Source organism: Cygnus atratus, chromosome 8, assembly GCF_013377495.2.
Source record: "Cygnus atratus isolate AKBS03 ecotype Queensland, Australia chromosome 8, CAtr_DNAZoo_HiC_assembly, whole genome shotgun sequence".
In the NCBI taxonomy this organism is placed as follows: Eukaryota; Metazoa; Chordata; class Aves; order Anseriformes; family Anatidae; genus Cygnus; species Cygnus atratus.
Genome location: NC_066369.1, coordinates 3,750,921 through 3,766,515, shown reverse-complemented (window position 1 = coordinate 3,766,515; position 15,595 = coordinate 3,750,921). Strand labels below are relative to the sequence as shown.

Below are 15,595 nucleotides of genomic sequence, written 5' to 3'. Positions count from 1 at the left end.
TAGCTTAGTTTTCATATGCTGTCTCTATTTAGGGTATTTAATCTGACATAAAAATTACTTCCTAGTCTGTACAAGACAACATGCCACACTTAGAGAGCAGAGCAAATACAAATAAGGAGCTTTCATTTAATCTTTTATTTAATTTGCAGTGATCTAAACCACTGTGATTTGAAGGAGTACCAAACCACCAACAACATATACAATTGGAAGAAGAGTGCAGAGACCACTACAACTAGATCGTGCCTGACTTTGCACACATAAAAACTGTGAATGGACAGTACACAGTATGGACAGTTTATCACAAGACTGATAGGAAATGAACATTTTTCCAGCAATTATCCCTCTGAAATTAATAGGAAAATAATAATAATAATAATAGTAAAAATAATAATAATAGTGCCCAGGATCTGTGCATACCACTGTTTCTCACTTGCTAAAAACTATCCTCAACTCCTTGTAAACAGACTCAGTCTCATTGTTCCCAATTTACTAACTTTATAACTGTTAGTCTGAGCTTAGGAAAGAATCCAGAAGACAAGAGTGCATTAGCTATTATGTAAACCAGCTTGGCACCACACGTAAAAAGCAAGATTTGAGTAAACTTACACCTGAGACTACATCTTCGACAGTTTAGCTCGCATATATTTTCTGAGGCTATTTTATGATAGTAATACAGGGGATGTGTGTTCATGCAGAGCAACTGCTTCCTTCTCCAAGACATCTTGAACAGCTTTTGTACCCTAAGAGACAGCCTTTACACAATTCTGACTACGGCTTATATTTTTTTTATCACTCAAACCTTTTGCTTCAGTCACATTCCCTCTTTTTACACCATTCACAGTCCCACCCCTTCTCGTACCTTAATTCTACTTCCACTGCTACATATAAAATTAATAACACTTAATAACACTTCAGAAAAAAAAGCAAGACTATTAAAAAACTTTTAGCATGATTTCTGCAGAGTTTTTATTGAAAGAGGGTAGTCTCAAGTAGTTTTTAATTTTTAGAATAATGTTAATGTATTTCAAATAATTTTCTAGATCTATGTAGGCAAAACATTTTCTCAGTTTAGAAGACTGAATAATAAAATCAAGAGCCTCTACTTCATTGTTTTCAAACAATTAAAATACGTTGAATGCCCACCAATTTCATCTAGGTGAAGACATTTTTTTTGTGAAATTATGTTTCAGAATATACCTAACCACATTCCTACAGAATCTAACTAAGGAAAAAAAGCCTATATTCTAGCCCAGTCAGGCTACTGTTTCAAAAGTACTGTTACTCCACTATCTGAAGCATAATTCAAAAGTGTCTAAACGCAACTGAATATTATATTGTAATATAGTTAGAATATTTATATAGTTATAGATTTATAGTTATAGATTTTTTCTTCAAAAAGCATCACTTCTTTTTCTCTGGACAATAATTTATAAGTATTTGATGTTCTATTAAGCATAAGCCTTATACCTTAACAGCATAAGTCCTATGTTCCTTGGCAGGTGGGACCAGCATCTCCTCAACTAAAGATTCAGGGTTATCTTAACCCTTGTCATACTTACTAGAAGTTTATTTCTCTGTAACCATTATGTGTCTCCTCTGTAATTTATAGCACTGAGATATTTTAAAAATCTAATATATACCCATAGAAAATATTCTATTAACACATCAAGGACTTCAGTAACTTTCCAAATAACTAATTCACTTACAGAATTCTAAGACATTATAAATTTATAAGCTTTTATCATTCTCTTCCTGACTCATCTCACAGTTCTGCCCAATCAGGAATTTTTCCTCTTTCCCTATTATGCCTAATTGCATATATGTATCAAAAGTCTATGCACAAAAACTGACTATAAGAATTAGGACAGTTTTAACCATTTGTATAACGTAAACAGAATTTCCATTACAATGGGGTTTATAAGCAAAATATTCAGTAATATTGATCTAGACAGTGCCAAGAACCTATTTGATTGTAAGCATCTCAGCATTTTTGAGTGAAAGGTATAATGGAATCTAACTGAAAGCTTGCAGTGGTCCACACTGTTGCGGTTTTTTTTGGCCAAATGATTTAACCAAAACTGTGAATAGACTTAAGCAGTTCCTAGTCTATAGGCAATTGTTGTTTTTTTTTTTCTTCATGTTATTCTTCTAATGCTACATTAATATTCTGAACTGTAGCATTTATTTCGTAACAGGCTCAAACATGAGAAAGCAAATATTTGCTTTTAAGTATAAGGAAAATTGAAGCTATTATTTAAATAAAGCTTTCCTTTCCCTCCAGTCTTCCTTAATTAGTTAAGAAATTATTACACTTGTATAAAAACAGGAACACTGATTTTTCTCTTGTACAACCTAAATGCTGTCAAAGCTACCATAATAGTTTACTCTTGACTTTTACAGAAGACTCACCTAAACTCACACTCCATATTAACTACAGAAATCAATTGGCTGGGAAAACAATATGTAATATATATCTTAAAAGCATTATTAAAATTAAAAACGTCACTAAAAAATTAAGGAATTAAAAGGAAGTGCCTAGTAATAGAAAGTCCATGAGAGCTACTTGTAAAACATCTTCCCAAACTCAATAATAGTACAAAATTGTACCTGTTTGCTGAAATGTAGTTTTGAATGAAATGTTTTGTATAAATTTTGATTTCAGAAAGAAACAAATGTCAATTCTCTATGAAATTGAAATTCCAAAAGTTTCAGCTTGTTCTCTTTAAACGTAAATATTTATTCTATAGCGATAGTTGCAATGCAGTAACTTACAAAGAGAGAGAGATTCATAACTCTCAATTGCCTTTTCTTCACAAAACTTCTATGAGGTCACTGACAGATCAAAAATTCTTGTTACAAAAAAAAATCATTATGTCTCCCATTTCTAAGATTCATTTTTAATAATGATTGCAAATACTGAGGCTAGAAACAGTGCGATTTACAAAGAGGATATTAAAGTGATACATAAATGCCCACATTGCTTTCAAGATGCAGTTGGACAGGGTACTACATAATCTCATTTAGAGTCCCTTTTCCCATGAAAGGCTGGCCAATCCATTTAGTTCTAAATAAAGCACATTTTCCAATATTCAGCAACCGTTAAAAGCCTCACTTCTTGCATGTTCACCTTTGGAGGTCTGGCCAAAATTCACCATAGCTGAAAAATTCACACATCGTTCTAGATTTTGTCTTCAGTATCCCATTATTCCTGTTTCTGCAAGGCTGATATGAACACTAATATGCAAAGCCTCTCAATGCCCTGTCTGTATCAGAAAAAAAGTTTGTTTGTTTGTTTGTTTTACCTGACAGTTTGTCTTAAACAGTTATCATATGCTTTCATTGATCTTATTCAGGGGTTGATAGTAAGGCAACTACACCACACTTGATCTGGCATGTCACAAAAAAACTGGCCTAATTCAAAGCACACAGGCATTGCTCTTAAAAAGTCACACACAGACATTTGTTTGGTCACGACATATGTATTTTGCATGGCTTTTCATGAGCTTTGCATAATCCTCAGGCCCTGATTCTGATATGCACAAGTGCAAACATGAAACCCTTGTTTTAATGTTTTAACTGCTGTGGTCCTGAATTGCAATCCTGTGGTTTTATATGTTTTCCTCTTCCCAGTACAGTTGTATCCTAGGAATAAACTGATATAATTCCATGATTAATTCCTACCTGCTGTGACAGTGCCCCCTCAGGGTAAAGATGATATTTCTACATTAACAGACAGGAAGCTTCCAGTGCGATTGACCTTAAAGACATTGACAAATTAATTACTTTGTGAGTCAATATGGCATGGCAGCTTAAAGATATGAGCAGATACCCAGTCGACTAACATGCATGCTGCCATCTGCTGAATATGACAGCAAGGGATTTGTACTACTCTGAAAGACAAGTAGTGTACAGCCTTCCAAGAAATATGCTACCAAACCCCTCATTCACAGCTTATTTAACAAGTCAAATAAAGACAGTCTTCTGGTTCTGTAAGAGAACTGGTAGTATCTTAGCATTTTTTGACGTATATGTTTAAAATGGAAAAGGAAACTATCTTAGAGTATTCATTAAAACTTTGGTTTTGAGCTCACAGCTTAACAGCTAGAGCTAGGGTATATTCAAAAAGCTCATGAGATTTATGGGAACACTCATGCAGTGCAGATGTGAGCAAAGGAGTTCATAGTTTATGCACCTCACTTGCCAAGCCTCAGTGTCACCCTGATTTAAAAAGCTGTCCTCTGGCTTGACTTTAAAAAAAATAAAATAAATTATTATGAGAAAGCTTGTTACCATTTTTACAGACTACCTTTTTTTCGTGAAAAAAGGAGATACCTGATATCACCAATTTTTTTTCTTTCCATAATCTTTTTTCTTTTTGATTTTCAATGAAACCACATCAAATTAGAAAACTTAGAAAACTGAGTGATTTGTACACTATTATTCCTGTAAATAATATTATATCACAAACTGGCCCCAAACTATTTATACATAAAATTATATATGGGTATAACTGTTTAAAGCTATATAACATACATTATATTGATCCATAAAAATATACTCTGACTGAAATTGAAATGAACGGAATCATTTAATTTGTTCCTCTGTTCTTGCTGTGAAACTGGGTAGGAGTAAAATCAAAACAAAACTAGAAACAACAGTAAAGTATTTGGGGTAACACTGGATGAATGTAACATATCTATAACAAACAAAAAAGAAAAAGTTATGGTCTCCTAAATTTTATATTGTAATAAGAAAACAGAAAACAAATTACATCGTATATTGTGGGATTCTGAATTTGCTGAGCTGTTAAGACAACCCAGTACATCTGTCAGTGAGCACAGCAAACACTGCCTTGAGACTTGCCTGGCACCAGTTTGGAGATCTCTTCATTCGTGACAAAGTGTATAAGCTGGGTAACCTCACAGATGAAGAATAGTAGATACCATTTGATAACTACCAGGAAACACATCAACTCACTTTATAAAGAGACTTGCATTAGAACCTGACAAATGTTGTACGAAGTAAACTGAAAGACCTTTTTTTAAATATTTCTCTTCCTTCTCTTCCTCACATTTATCTTTAAAAAGCTGTCTTCCTTCTTAAACTGATCTCAAAGAGAACACCAATATATACCTTTCCTACATCAGTATTCAAAATCAAGCTCTACAGAAGCACCAGGGGAATGCCAGTAAGCATCAGCTTACACAATGATTTTTTTCCAGATCAGTTACATTCTAGCATTCAGCTGGAATTAAAATATCTAATACATGTCAACTAAAAAATTATCATTACAGCACCTGAGTTTATGTCATCAGCTATAACAAGCATCCTTGGCTATATGGGACAGAACCACAAATACTGCAATAGTACCACAGAGAGCTCTGTACTGCTACATTCTTTTTAAAACAGAAACTGATTAAAAATCAAAGCAATGGCATACTGTATTACAGAAAAAACACATATTAAGCTCATTTGTCTTTGTGGCACGTCCTATGCAAACTATTCTTTCTCCAGTCCAGCAGAAATCTCTGCACTGAAGAGATACATAGGACACTAGATGCACTGACTCTTCATTTGGGGGAAAAATATCAGGTGTGAAGATAACACACATAACCTTAAAACAGATCAGAACATAAAATTCATCTGAATGTTTGCACTATAATTTATAATTATGACTGAATCTTTCTTCTAAGTATGTGTGCTTTTAAATAATTACAACAAAGCCTGGTACTGCAATTGAACTTTGGTCAATACATATATATATACATGTATATATATATATATATATGATGGTAAAATCTACACAGGCAAATTTAATGATTTACAGTAGTCCAGAATTCTGTCCCATACCTGCAATGTCTCTGTATTTCATTTAACATCTACGTACTCTTCACTAAACTCAATGAATTAGTACTTTACTGAATCCTCTACTCACCTGAGTTTACAACACTTTAAGCAATCTGTTTCTATAATGTTTATTACAAATGTAGTCACCTATCACAGAAGTTTAGCTTCTGCGTCAATAGTAATTTAATTTTGTTTTCATCTTTATTTCACATTCATCTCTTTGAATCAAAATCTTTTCTTTAATGTAAGATGTAATAATGCTCTCCAAGGACATTTCAGCTTCATTAAAGTCAACAGGGTCAGTGTTTAATCCCTCTCTTCCCAATTTCCTAAACTTTTCATCCTTATCATAAACATAGAGAATGCCTGAAATTCCAAATTTGGACTACCTTCCTGACTTAGTGGAATATTCAACACCCACAAAATAATCAGTGAGAGTATAAGATAGATAGATTTTATAAAATATTTTCTTTTCCAGAAAAACCTTTAATAGCACTGCAATTAAAACCAGCTTTCAGACATGACCTGCCATAAATAATTTTAGGAGTATCTTTATAGATATGTGTATGTATGCTGTCTTTTATCATAGTTCCAGTCAGTACTTTTGAGCTGTCAAATTCAGATTGCAGAACTTGGAGCATACTTATATATAATTCAGTACCTACCCCCAATTTATCAACTTCAGTTTCCAGTGTACCCAAGTGAACAAGTATCTGTCTTTATTCCAACTGCTAGCAATGCTTCTTGCAATACGGTGTCAAAAAGAAGATGTTATAACTCTAGCCACACACTGAGAATATCCTTCACTGTCTAGACAAGCTGTATTCAGCTTGCCACCATTTTGCTAATGCGCTGTCATTGATGCCTGCAGGAAAGCTTTTGATATCTCTTTTCTTCTTTCTCAAGACTGAGTATTTTACCCTGACTGCAACTGTCTCCGTACAAAGAATTCAAGAAGAAATGCCATACAGATAGAATTTAATAGGTTTTAAGGGTATGATTAAAAGCTTTGTTAGAAGGAAATCCTCAGAATGAGGTATTCCCTTGCCACTATAGGAGACACAGCAAAAACAAAACCTTCTCATATTAGCTTGAATTTTGTTTAATTTTTCAGATGTTTTAACAAACTCAAATATTACAGGTAGCAAATTGCTAGTAATTTTCACTAGTCTGATTGCAGTCTTTTCTGACTCAGAAATTACTTGTCAGGTTGCAGGAGGATGAACAAGTTAGTCTATTAGGTAGTTTCTTTTTCTCTGTAACGGACTGTTAAAATCAAGCAGAATAGAATTGGGTCACTTTGTCATCCTTATGTATCCCTTTAAAACACATTTTGGTGCTTTTGCATGTACCAAACAAATGATTAGTTTCCATAACAGGTGAAAGTATCTGAAGAGCTCAGGAGATCTGATGTCTCACTTTTTTTCGGGGACCTTGGGAACCTTTTGTTTTATTTTTAACTTGTACTCTTCAATATTTTACTGATTTCAGACAGATGTTCCAAGCAGCATGAGGAAGTGGACAAACATAGAGCTTTACTGAAGCTCCTCAGAAAGTTTGCATGCCATGACTAATAGTTCATACATTTTGCCAATTTCATCTACGATAAACTAGGGGGAAAAAGGAAGGAAGGAAGGAAGGAAGGAAGGAAGGAAGGAAGGAAGGAAGGAAGGAAGGGAAGAGGAAAAAGTGTAGAGGAAGAAAGAGAAGGGAAAATTAGAGAATTAGTCACTGACATACTCTAGTAAAATTCTAAATACCTTTATATCTGCCTTTGTGGTTTTAGAATCCATGTGTGGGTTTTTTTGTTGTTGTTGGTTTGGTTTCTTTTTTTTGTTCTTGTTTCTTTGTAAGAAATGGGCTATTTTGAAAACACCATTCACTTCATCCTTTGGAGAACTTTCAGAGTTTTGGTGCTTTGGTACTGTTACTTTACCTTTACTTGAAGCCACATATATGCAGCTATCCCCTTAATATGCTCTTATCCTTATTTCATAGAGAATAGAAATGGCTGAAACCAGTCTCCTTTCTGTATCTTTCTGTATTTTCTTTATAGATGGAAACTCTATAATAGACTCTGTATCAGAGGGTATTATCTTTCCATTGTAGGCATTGGAATTTCAATAGAAACTCATTCATAAATTCTGCAGGTTTTGTTATTATTATTTTGATCCACACTTCGCAGATCTACCTTGCATGGAAATTTAAGACCATATCTTTGAAAAAGACAATGATGACTGAAAGAAGTCTTCTCTGAGTCATCTTACCATAAAACATACATTTTGAGTCACTCACAAAAGCAAACCTGATTATTTTTATCCTGGAAGAAATTCAGGACGCAGAAAGATAATAAATCACTGTAGTGAAAACTGGCATCCTTGATCCAATTATTATGCCACTGATATACAATCCTTCCAGATAGCATGTGGGCAGAACAGATTCTGTTACACGTGTCTTTCAGCAGTGGTATTAACTCCTGAAGACATAAGACACCAATCTTGTAGACTTGGAAACTGGTTAGAAAACAGTGCCATTTTCATACTCATCCTAATGAGCACTTAACCAAAACATTCTCCTGGACTTGAGAACTCACCAACATATTGTACCTAAAAACATCCTTAAATAATATTTTGCATTGCTGTTTTATTTTTATAGTGACGTTTTTCTTCTTTCTTTAAGAATATTTTTGATCCTATTTTCTTTGTTAAGATTACACAGCACCTGAAAATCCATGACAGCATTGGCTTTTCTGTGGTAACTGCTGAAAAAGTACAAAGGGAAAATGTAGACCGCAGAGAAGTTAACATCTAATCAAGACCAAAACCAAACCAAACCAAACCAAACCAACCAACCGACAACAACAATAAACACATGCCAACAGTAAAGCTGATACATTTTGCCATGCAAAACTGGAAAACTCATTTGTATCTCACAATAGAAGTGACAGATCTGTCTTATTAGTTTCCCTGAATCAGATTCCCTTCTCTCCTCTTTAATCCTAATACAAAGCCTGATACAAAGGGAGCTTCTTTTCATTTCACTTCCTACAACCCCAGCCGATAAAACCAAATCAAACCAAAACAACGGGGATGCAGCCAAATAATCCTCTACCTACTTACTGTTTCTACTGCCTGCACACAGGAGCTCAGTCCCCAGTTAGCAGCTGTTTCTTCCTCTCCTTTCATGGGAAGATGAAAAGGAAGCCTCCTGCAAGTTCCTAAAGAGAGAGGAATGGTGCTCCAACCACCTTGTAATAGGAAAATACGGAAACTTTTTCTTCCCAATCAGCCCCAAGTAGTAAAAATGTGCCAATCCCTCAGAAAAGATGACATCTTACAGTTCCAAGTTTATTTCCACTCTGTGAGTACTTAAATTACCCTCAGGTTAGTTTTGGTGAAGAGAAGGATGTCTGCTACCACTGAATACTAGAAATGCTGTACATGTTTAAATAAAAGCTAGTAAATCTTACACCGTATCCAGGACCCAGGGCTCTTTCAAATAGAACAGCAAACACTGTTAAGTTCACAACAGCATTTAGAATTGCTGCTATAGGATAGAGCTGTGAGGAAAGAATGAAGAAATGTTTCCTGGTCCTCAATTACTAGGATAAAGTGAGCAGGGAGACTCACTTTTTCTGATGATCAGCTAGGCTTAAGTTCTCTAGCCAAATCAGATTTTTAAAAAACATGACCTCAGTATTATACGTATATAAAACAGATACTTAAAATTAACTAATACCAATAACAGTTGTAGGAGAGAAGTCCTTGAGAAAGCAAAGAACTGAACACTACCAAGGCCTTGGGGGTACCCAACTTTGCTGTGCTCATTTCTTCAGGTGGATTGCTACCAAGGGCGCTGCAGCTGCCTTCAGGCCTTTAGAAGCCACCTCAGACAGCCTGTGGGTGAAACTGAGCGAGAGATCGGTCAGTTGCACTCCAGCTCCACCTCAGGCATGCCCCAGCCTATTTGAGAACTAATAACGTATGAAATCTAAGATTATGCTGACTATAGGTCGTGAACTTGAGTGCTGCGAGGAAAAATAATTAAAATTGTAACATATTTTACCAGTGCTTACAGGACAGTGCTGTTACAAGCATTGACTTAGATTTGGGCTTCACTCAGCTGTGTGGCGGCAACCTGAGGAAGGCAGCTCGCAGCCTTGGCTGCTCCCCTTCCTGCAGCTGTGGAAGAGGGACCGCGCAGAGGGACCACTGTGTGTGGGCAGGAGGAGCACCCCCAGAGCCCAGCGTGCACGCTAGCGTTGCCTGACCACACCGGCAGCCAGTACTCCAACGAGTACATCGAGCAGTGCCTGCCGGGGGGGGGGGCACAGTAACGGCCGCGGGTGCGCAGGAGCCACCCCGCGAGAGGGCGCGTCAGGGCCGGCGGGCAGCGGGCGGGCGGCAGCCATGATGTCGCATCCGCGCCACCGCCTCCCGGGCCCGAAGTTTGGCGGAGGGGCGGGCCGGGGCGGGCTGAAGGCGGGCCGGGGCAGGGCAGCAGACCCGCTCCGGCACCACGGGCAGCGCCGTCCTCGCCCGTCCGCGGAATGAGCGTCCCCCGGGCGGCTGCCGCTGCCGCCTCCACTCGGGCTCCAGCGGGAGGCGCGGTGCCCGCGGTGGGAGCGGCGTGAGGGAGCGGCTCGGCGAGGCGAGGCGGCCCCGGCGCCAGGATGCGGGCGCCCGGCAGCGTCCCCAGGCTCCTGCTGCTGTCCCTGCTGGCCGCCCTCCACCCTTCCCAGGTAGGAGCCGGCCGGGTGCCGCGGCTGACGGGGCTCAGCGGGCCGGGGCGGGGGGGATCGCGGCAGAAGTAGCGGCCCCGGGCTCCCCGGCTCCCTCCCGCGCGGTCCGGCCCCGCAGCCGGGCTCCCCCGGAGCTCCCCGCTCTCGGGAGCGTTCAGCTTGCCAGATGCCGAGTCCGATGTCGAAGCCACGGCGAAAAGGCATTGGTGTGCTTGAGCTGCGCGACCCGGCTGGCCAGGGCGATTCTAGGTGAAATCGCTGAAGAGCAGAACCGTGCTGCGCCGCTTAATTGCTGCGATGAGCAAAATCCGGCAGGCCTGCGGTGTCTGTAGTGCTGCGTGAACTTACAACTTGCCATCCGCCTCTTGGTGTCATGCCATCTTGTAACCGTGAGCATCGTAAAAAAGTAACGAGAGGAAGAAAATCCTATAGCACTGCAGGCATCACCCCCAGCAGTCCGTTCCATGTTGCCACGATTTGTAATCTGTGCGGGTGAATGTCACCTCAATGGTACCACTTAGGTACCAGACAGCAATATGGAACAGTATTTGGCTCTTCTGACAGTTTGTTTTTCCTTTTAAATAAATGAATTAATCATATAAAATATGCACAGAATTTCCAACAGTATGAAAAGGGTATTCCTCTTAAAAAAATGTGAAGACAGAACTTAATAAGCAATTTAGTGAAAAACGTATTTACAGCTGCAGTAATCATAAGATATGGTGACAACATAAAAGAAGAAAAAGGAGATGATATAGGATTAATAACATTAGCTAATAATGAATTATATCCATATGTTACTAAATAGCATCTATTTGACAGCATCGGCTATCTCTGTGTTCTGCAAAGAGACTCATCAGGCAGTGAACAGGAGTTCCACATCTGTGTGAACTGGAGCACATGGCCACATTATAATCACAGGTTTCCACAGTCGTTTCTCCATCTTCTGGTACACTTAGATCTGTTGCAGGCAAAGAGACTGCCTGAAGGCAGGATAAACACAATTTGTATCACTGTCTATCCACAGAAGAGTAAAACCACTAATGAAGCAAATGAGCTTCAGCTGGCAGAATTCTGCTTAGTTTAGGTGTCAGAGATGCCCCATAATAACACTGGAAAGAAATGTTCCATCGTAGGTGTCTATTACCATCTAGCACTGAAAAGCAAGATGAGCCACTGGAATGGAACTGCATAAATTATCTTTGAAACTTTGCTTCTAGTCCTTTTTGCTGTGGCATACTGTGCAGAGGGCAGAAAAATGGCCTTTTAGTCATTGCTGTATGTGACATTTTCAGGGATATTAAAATGTTCATTGCAGGCCCTTTTAACTTTGTGAAGAGGTCATGAGCCAGAAGCTCTAAAGTCCTTAAGAATATGTAAAAACAAAAGCCCTTAATCCAAGTCTGCTGTTTATCAGAGATAAATTGGGTTTTCAGAAATTAAAACAGGAGAACAAATGGTTATTCATATCCTTGATTAAGATACTACTCCACATTAAGCATATGAAAAGGTGCTACATAGCAGATAATAGTTGAGTTTTGTTGACATTTCTGTGAAAAATGATGTAAGCAAAATGAATACAAGGTCTGTGGTTTTGTTTGTTTGTTTTCAGCAAATAAATACAAGTTATGATTGAAATCACTTTAACAATGGAAGTAGTGCTCAGTTATTTAGCTTACTTTATGCTAAATGGAATAACAATTTTCTGCCCTGCAGGTTTGGAAGCAAATATATCGTGTGAAATTAGTCATAGGAAACGAGATGATCAGTTCCTTCTTTTACAAAAAATTGTGCAACATGCTCATGAGTAGACACACAACTTTTTACATGCCCTTGACACACACACACAAATGAAAATATATCATGCCAGATGTTCCAAAGCATGCCTCAGTACATTCCTATTCATGTCCTGCATAATTAATATCCAAGTAACTTCTGTAACTGATCTATTACTTTTAAGAATTCCCAGGAAAAAAAAAAAAGCTTTGATATAGCACTGGCTATCACTGACTTTTAAGACTGTTGTCCACAGTCACTCTTACTATGACAGGGCTTTTATGCTAAACTTATTACGTTATCTACTCATTGTAAAGTATTTAAGTATCGCCATCTTATGGTAATATATGCTAAAAATATGTATAATTTATTCTTAATTTTCTGGCACATTAAAATTTTATTTCAATCACAGTAATTTATTGCCCATGTTGTATTTTTTTTTCTTTTTGTCTGCTAAGCTTGATGTAGAATATTGACCTGCTCTGGAAATTAGCCTTTAACAAATGGAAGACAGCTCACTACTGATTAATTTTAAATACTCTTAATGCTAATTGTAGAATATCAATTTTAAGACACTTATTAAAATGTCACATCTGTTAATTTGATTCTAATTTTGCTCTGTATTTATACTGAAAAATACAAGGAAATATAATTATTCATTATAATGTGTTTCAGTAAAGTTTTATTTCCAGCAGGATGATTAGATATTCAGCAGGAAGCCAACTATGTAAAAAGACTTGGAATATAAAATCTTTCCTTTTTCCTACACTCAAAAGCAGTATCTTGAAAGAATGAACTAAGTACTAGGAAATTTCTAAGAGTTACTGCTAGATGGCATCTCTGTGCTGCTTTTCTGCAAGCCTGGAGTTTTCTGAAATGACCTTCATAGTATACAAAGTGGACTTCTTTTGTAAGTGTTATTTTGCTGGCCATATCGTTTCATCGCTATAACCAAATAACCACAGCAGTATAACCAAGTGAGCATTTTAGAGTAATGTAATGTTGCACCAAATAGAGAACAAGCTCAGCAGGTTGCCAAGTCTAGATGGTGTTTTTTAAGTTTGATTTTTGAAGATTTAAACAGATCTGAAAAATATGTATTTTTCCATGCAGTTAATAAAATTTATGCCTTTAGCTTTTATAATGGTTGTATGTCCTACACCTGGTGGGTTTCTATTCTTTGAACTTTGCCAAAAGAAGTGTTTCAAAGGAAGACTGGTGGGTCCAATCCCAAACAGGAGCTATGTATAGTATCATTAAGGACAGTTGCAAAAAACATCTGTTGTCTATGTTCATTGCTTGGGATAATAGGATCTTTGGGAGCATTAACATAAAAAAAAATGAAAGCAAATTTGAAAAGTTAACTATTTTTGAGTGCACCCATAACTTTCACATTTTGATCTTTGGAATAGCCATGTTTCTAGATTTCAAAAATCCACAATTTTCACACATCAGCAGACTACACAATTAGCTGCTAAAATCCTTCTATTTCCCAGAGACCAACAGAACTTTTCTGTAGGAAGAGCGCATTACTTTAATGCTGCTTCAGAGTATAAGCTAATTCATCTTTACTGAGAGACTGTATAACAAGGATATTATGTAAAAACAAGGGTTACCATAATACGCAATTTTTGTTGGAAATACTGAGTCATAGTACTATAATACACCGCAAAATTGTGTGGAAATCTCATTACCTTTTTGGAAATTACTTGACACTGTTTTCCACAGTACTAGTCATTAGTCAATATGAAAATCGTATATAATTATTTAACCTACGGGATTTAAGAATGCTCTAAATAAAAAATTGCTGAATATGGTCAACTCTTGCCTTAACATTTCTGAGCAATGTGATTCAAAACCCAGTGAAGAACAGTCCAGAGCTGTCTGTGTCTTATGTCTTCTCCCAGGTGTAATTCCAGTTATGTTACTCTCAGTCTAGTAACTTCAGTCAATGGGTAACAGGCTGCAGAAATGCAGTTTAATAGCTATTGAAACAATACCCAGCTATAGCTCTAAAAATGTGTTTCTAGTTGCCTACAGATTGAGCAATTATAAATTTCCAGTTCAAATCCTTGCAATTCTTAAGAGACCTATTAAGAAATGAACAGGAAGTCCTCAGAGAGGCTCCAGTTTACTTTGGGCACTGAAATACCCTTTTTCAATACTTTAGTATGACACAAATGCTTCAGGGCATCACTTCGGCATTCTTACTGGATCTTCACTGAAAACCAGGTAAAATTTAAAACTCCTTGTGTAAATCTTTTCAGCAAAAGCATTTTGAAGACCATCTTTCACAAGAACATCAATCTGTTGTACTGCTTCACTTCACAGGGCAGTAGATTTCTTGTCTAAGATGAAATTGAGAAAAGTGAGGACTTTGTGTGCCTGGGTTTAAATACAGAACTCTTTCCACAAAGGAGAATGCCAGCATCCAGGAACAGATAGATAGCTTTACAGATGGAAAAACATTCAAGAGTTAGATGTTTTTATGTACTTCAAGAATGCCCAAAGAAGATCAAAGAGCTTATGTTGTACTTGTTTAGCATAATGAGGTCATATGTACTACTTTCCACATGGTCAGCTAATAAATGTGCACTTGGTGCACCTGCAGAACAACAATTTACTGTTCACCTGATCTGACCGTCATTTTTCAAATAGGTCTTTTTCAAAATATGACAGCTCCAAATCTGCCTCCTTCAGCTTTTTTTACTGACTTTTTATTTTTCTAAGAGATAATGATCTTAATGTGTTCACAAGGGGATCTCTTAAGAACCCTTGAAGTGCACAGCATCAATCTTCATATACTTAGTCTTGGCATTAATTATGTTTTTGGTGAGTTTGCTAAGAAGAAAAAATGGATGATAAATATCTTAGCCATTCCTTTATTCAGTCAACTGGGAAATTTTCCTAATACTAGAAAGAAATAAATTTTCTAGAGGACATAAGTCCTCTTACTTCAGTACTAAATTATCTTTACCACCAATTCAGAAAGTTGATTCTTCTGTTCATCATATTTGCTCTGGGACACACTGCCTATTAACTGCAAAGTATGGCACATCTTATCCAAGAAGTAAGAATATTAGTAAAACAAAAGTGCGAAGGTGTATTGTGTTGACAATACAATTCTGCGTAGAACTCTTATTCAGAAACTGATAAAAAGTTGCAACTTTGACAATTCTGATTATGACACATTATCTATTTATCTGAAGGACACCCATCCACCACTGATGG

The 15,595-nt window shown here is 37.2% G+C and overlaps 1 protein-coding gene across 3 annotated transcripts in view; it reads left to right on the top strand.

The window, feature by feature from the left end:
• Positions 1-10,341: 10,341 nt before the first annotated feature.
• The window catches only part of OLFM3 (olfactomedin 3), a 61,245-nt gene continuing 55,991 nt past the window's right edge, over positions 10,342-15,595 (top strand). The window contains exon 1 of one of the 3 annotated variants that reach the window (XM_035538047.2): positions 10,342-10,588. In XM_035538047.2, the coding sequence (XP_035393940.1) occupies positions 10,520-10,588 (69 nt within the window). In that variant the 5' untranslated portion in view covers positions 10,342-10,519. The remainder of the gene's footprint in view (positions 10,589-15,595) is intronic. The other 2 variants (XM_035538044.2, XM_050712382.1) reach the window with 2 other exon arrangements.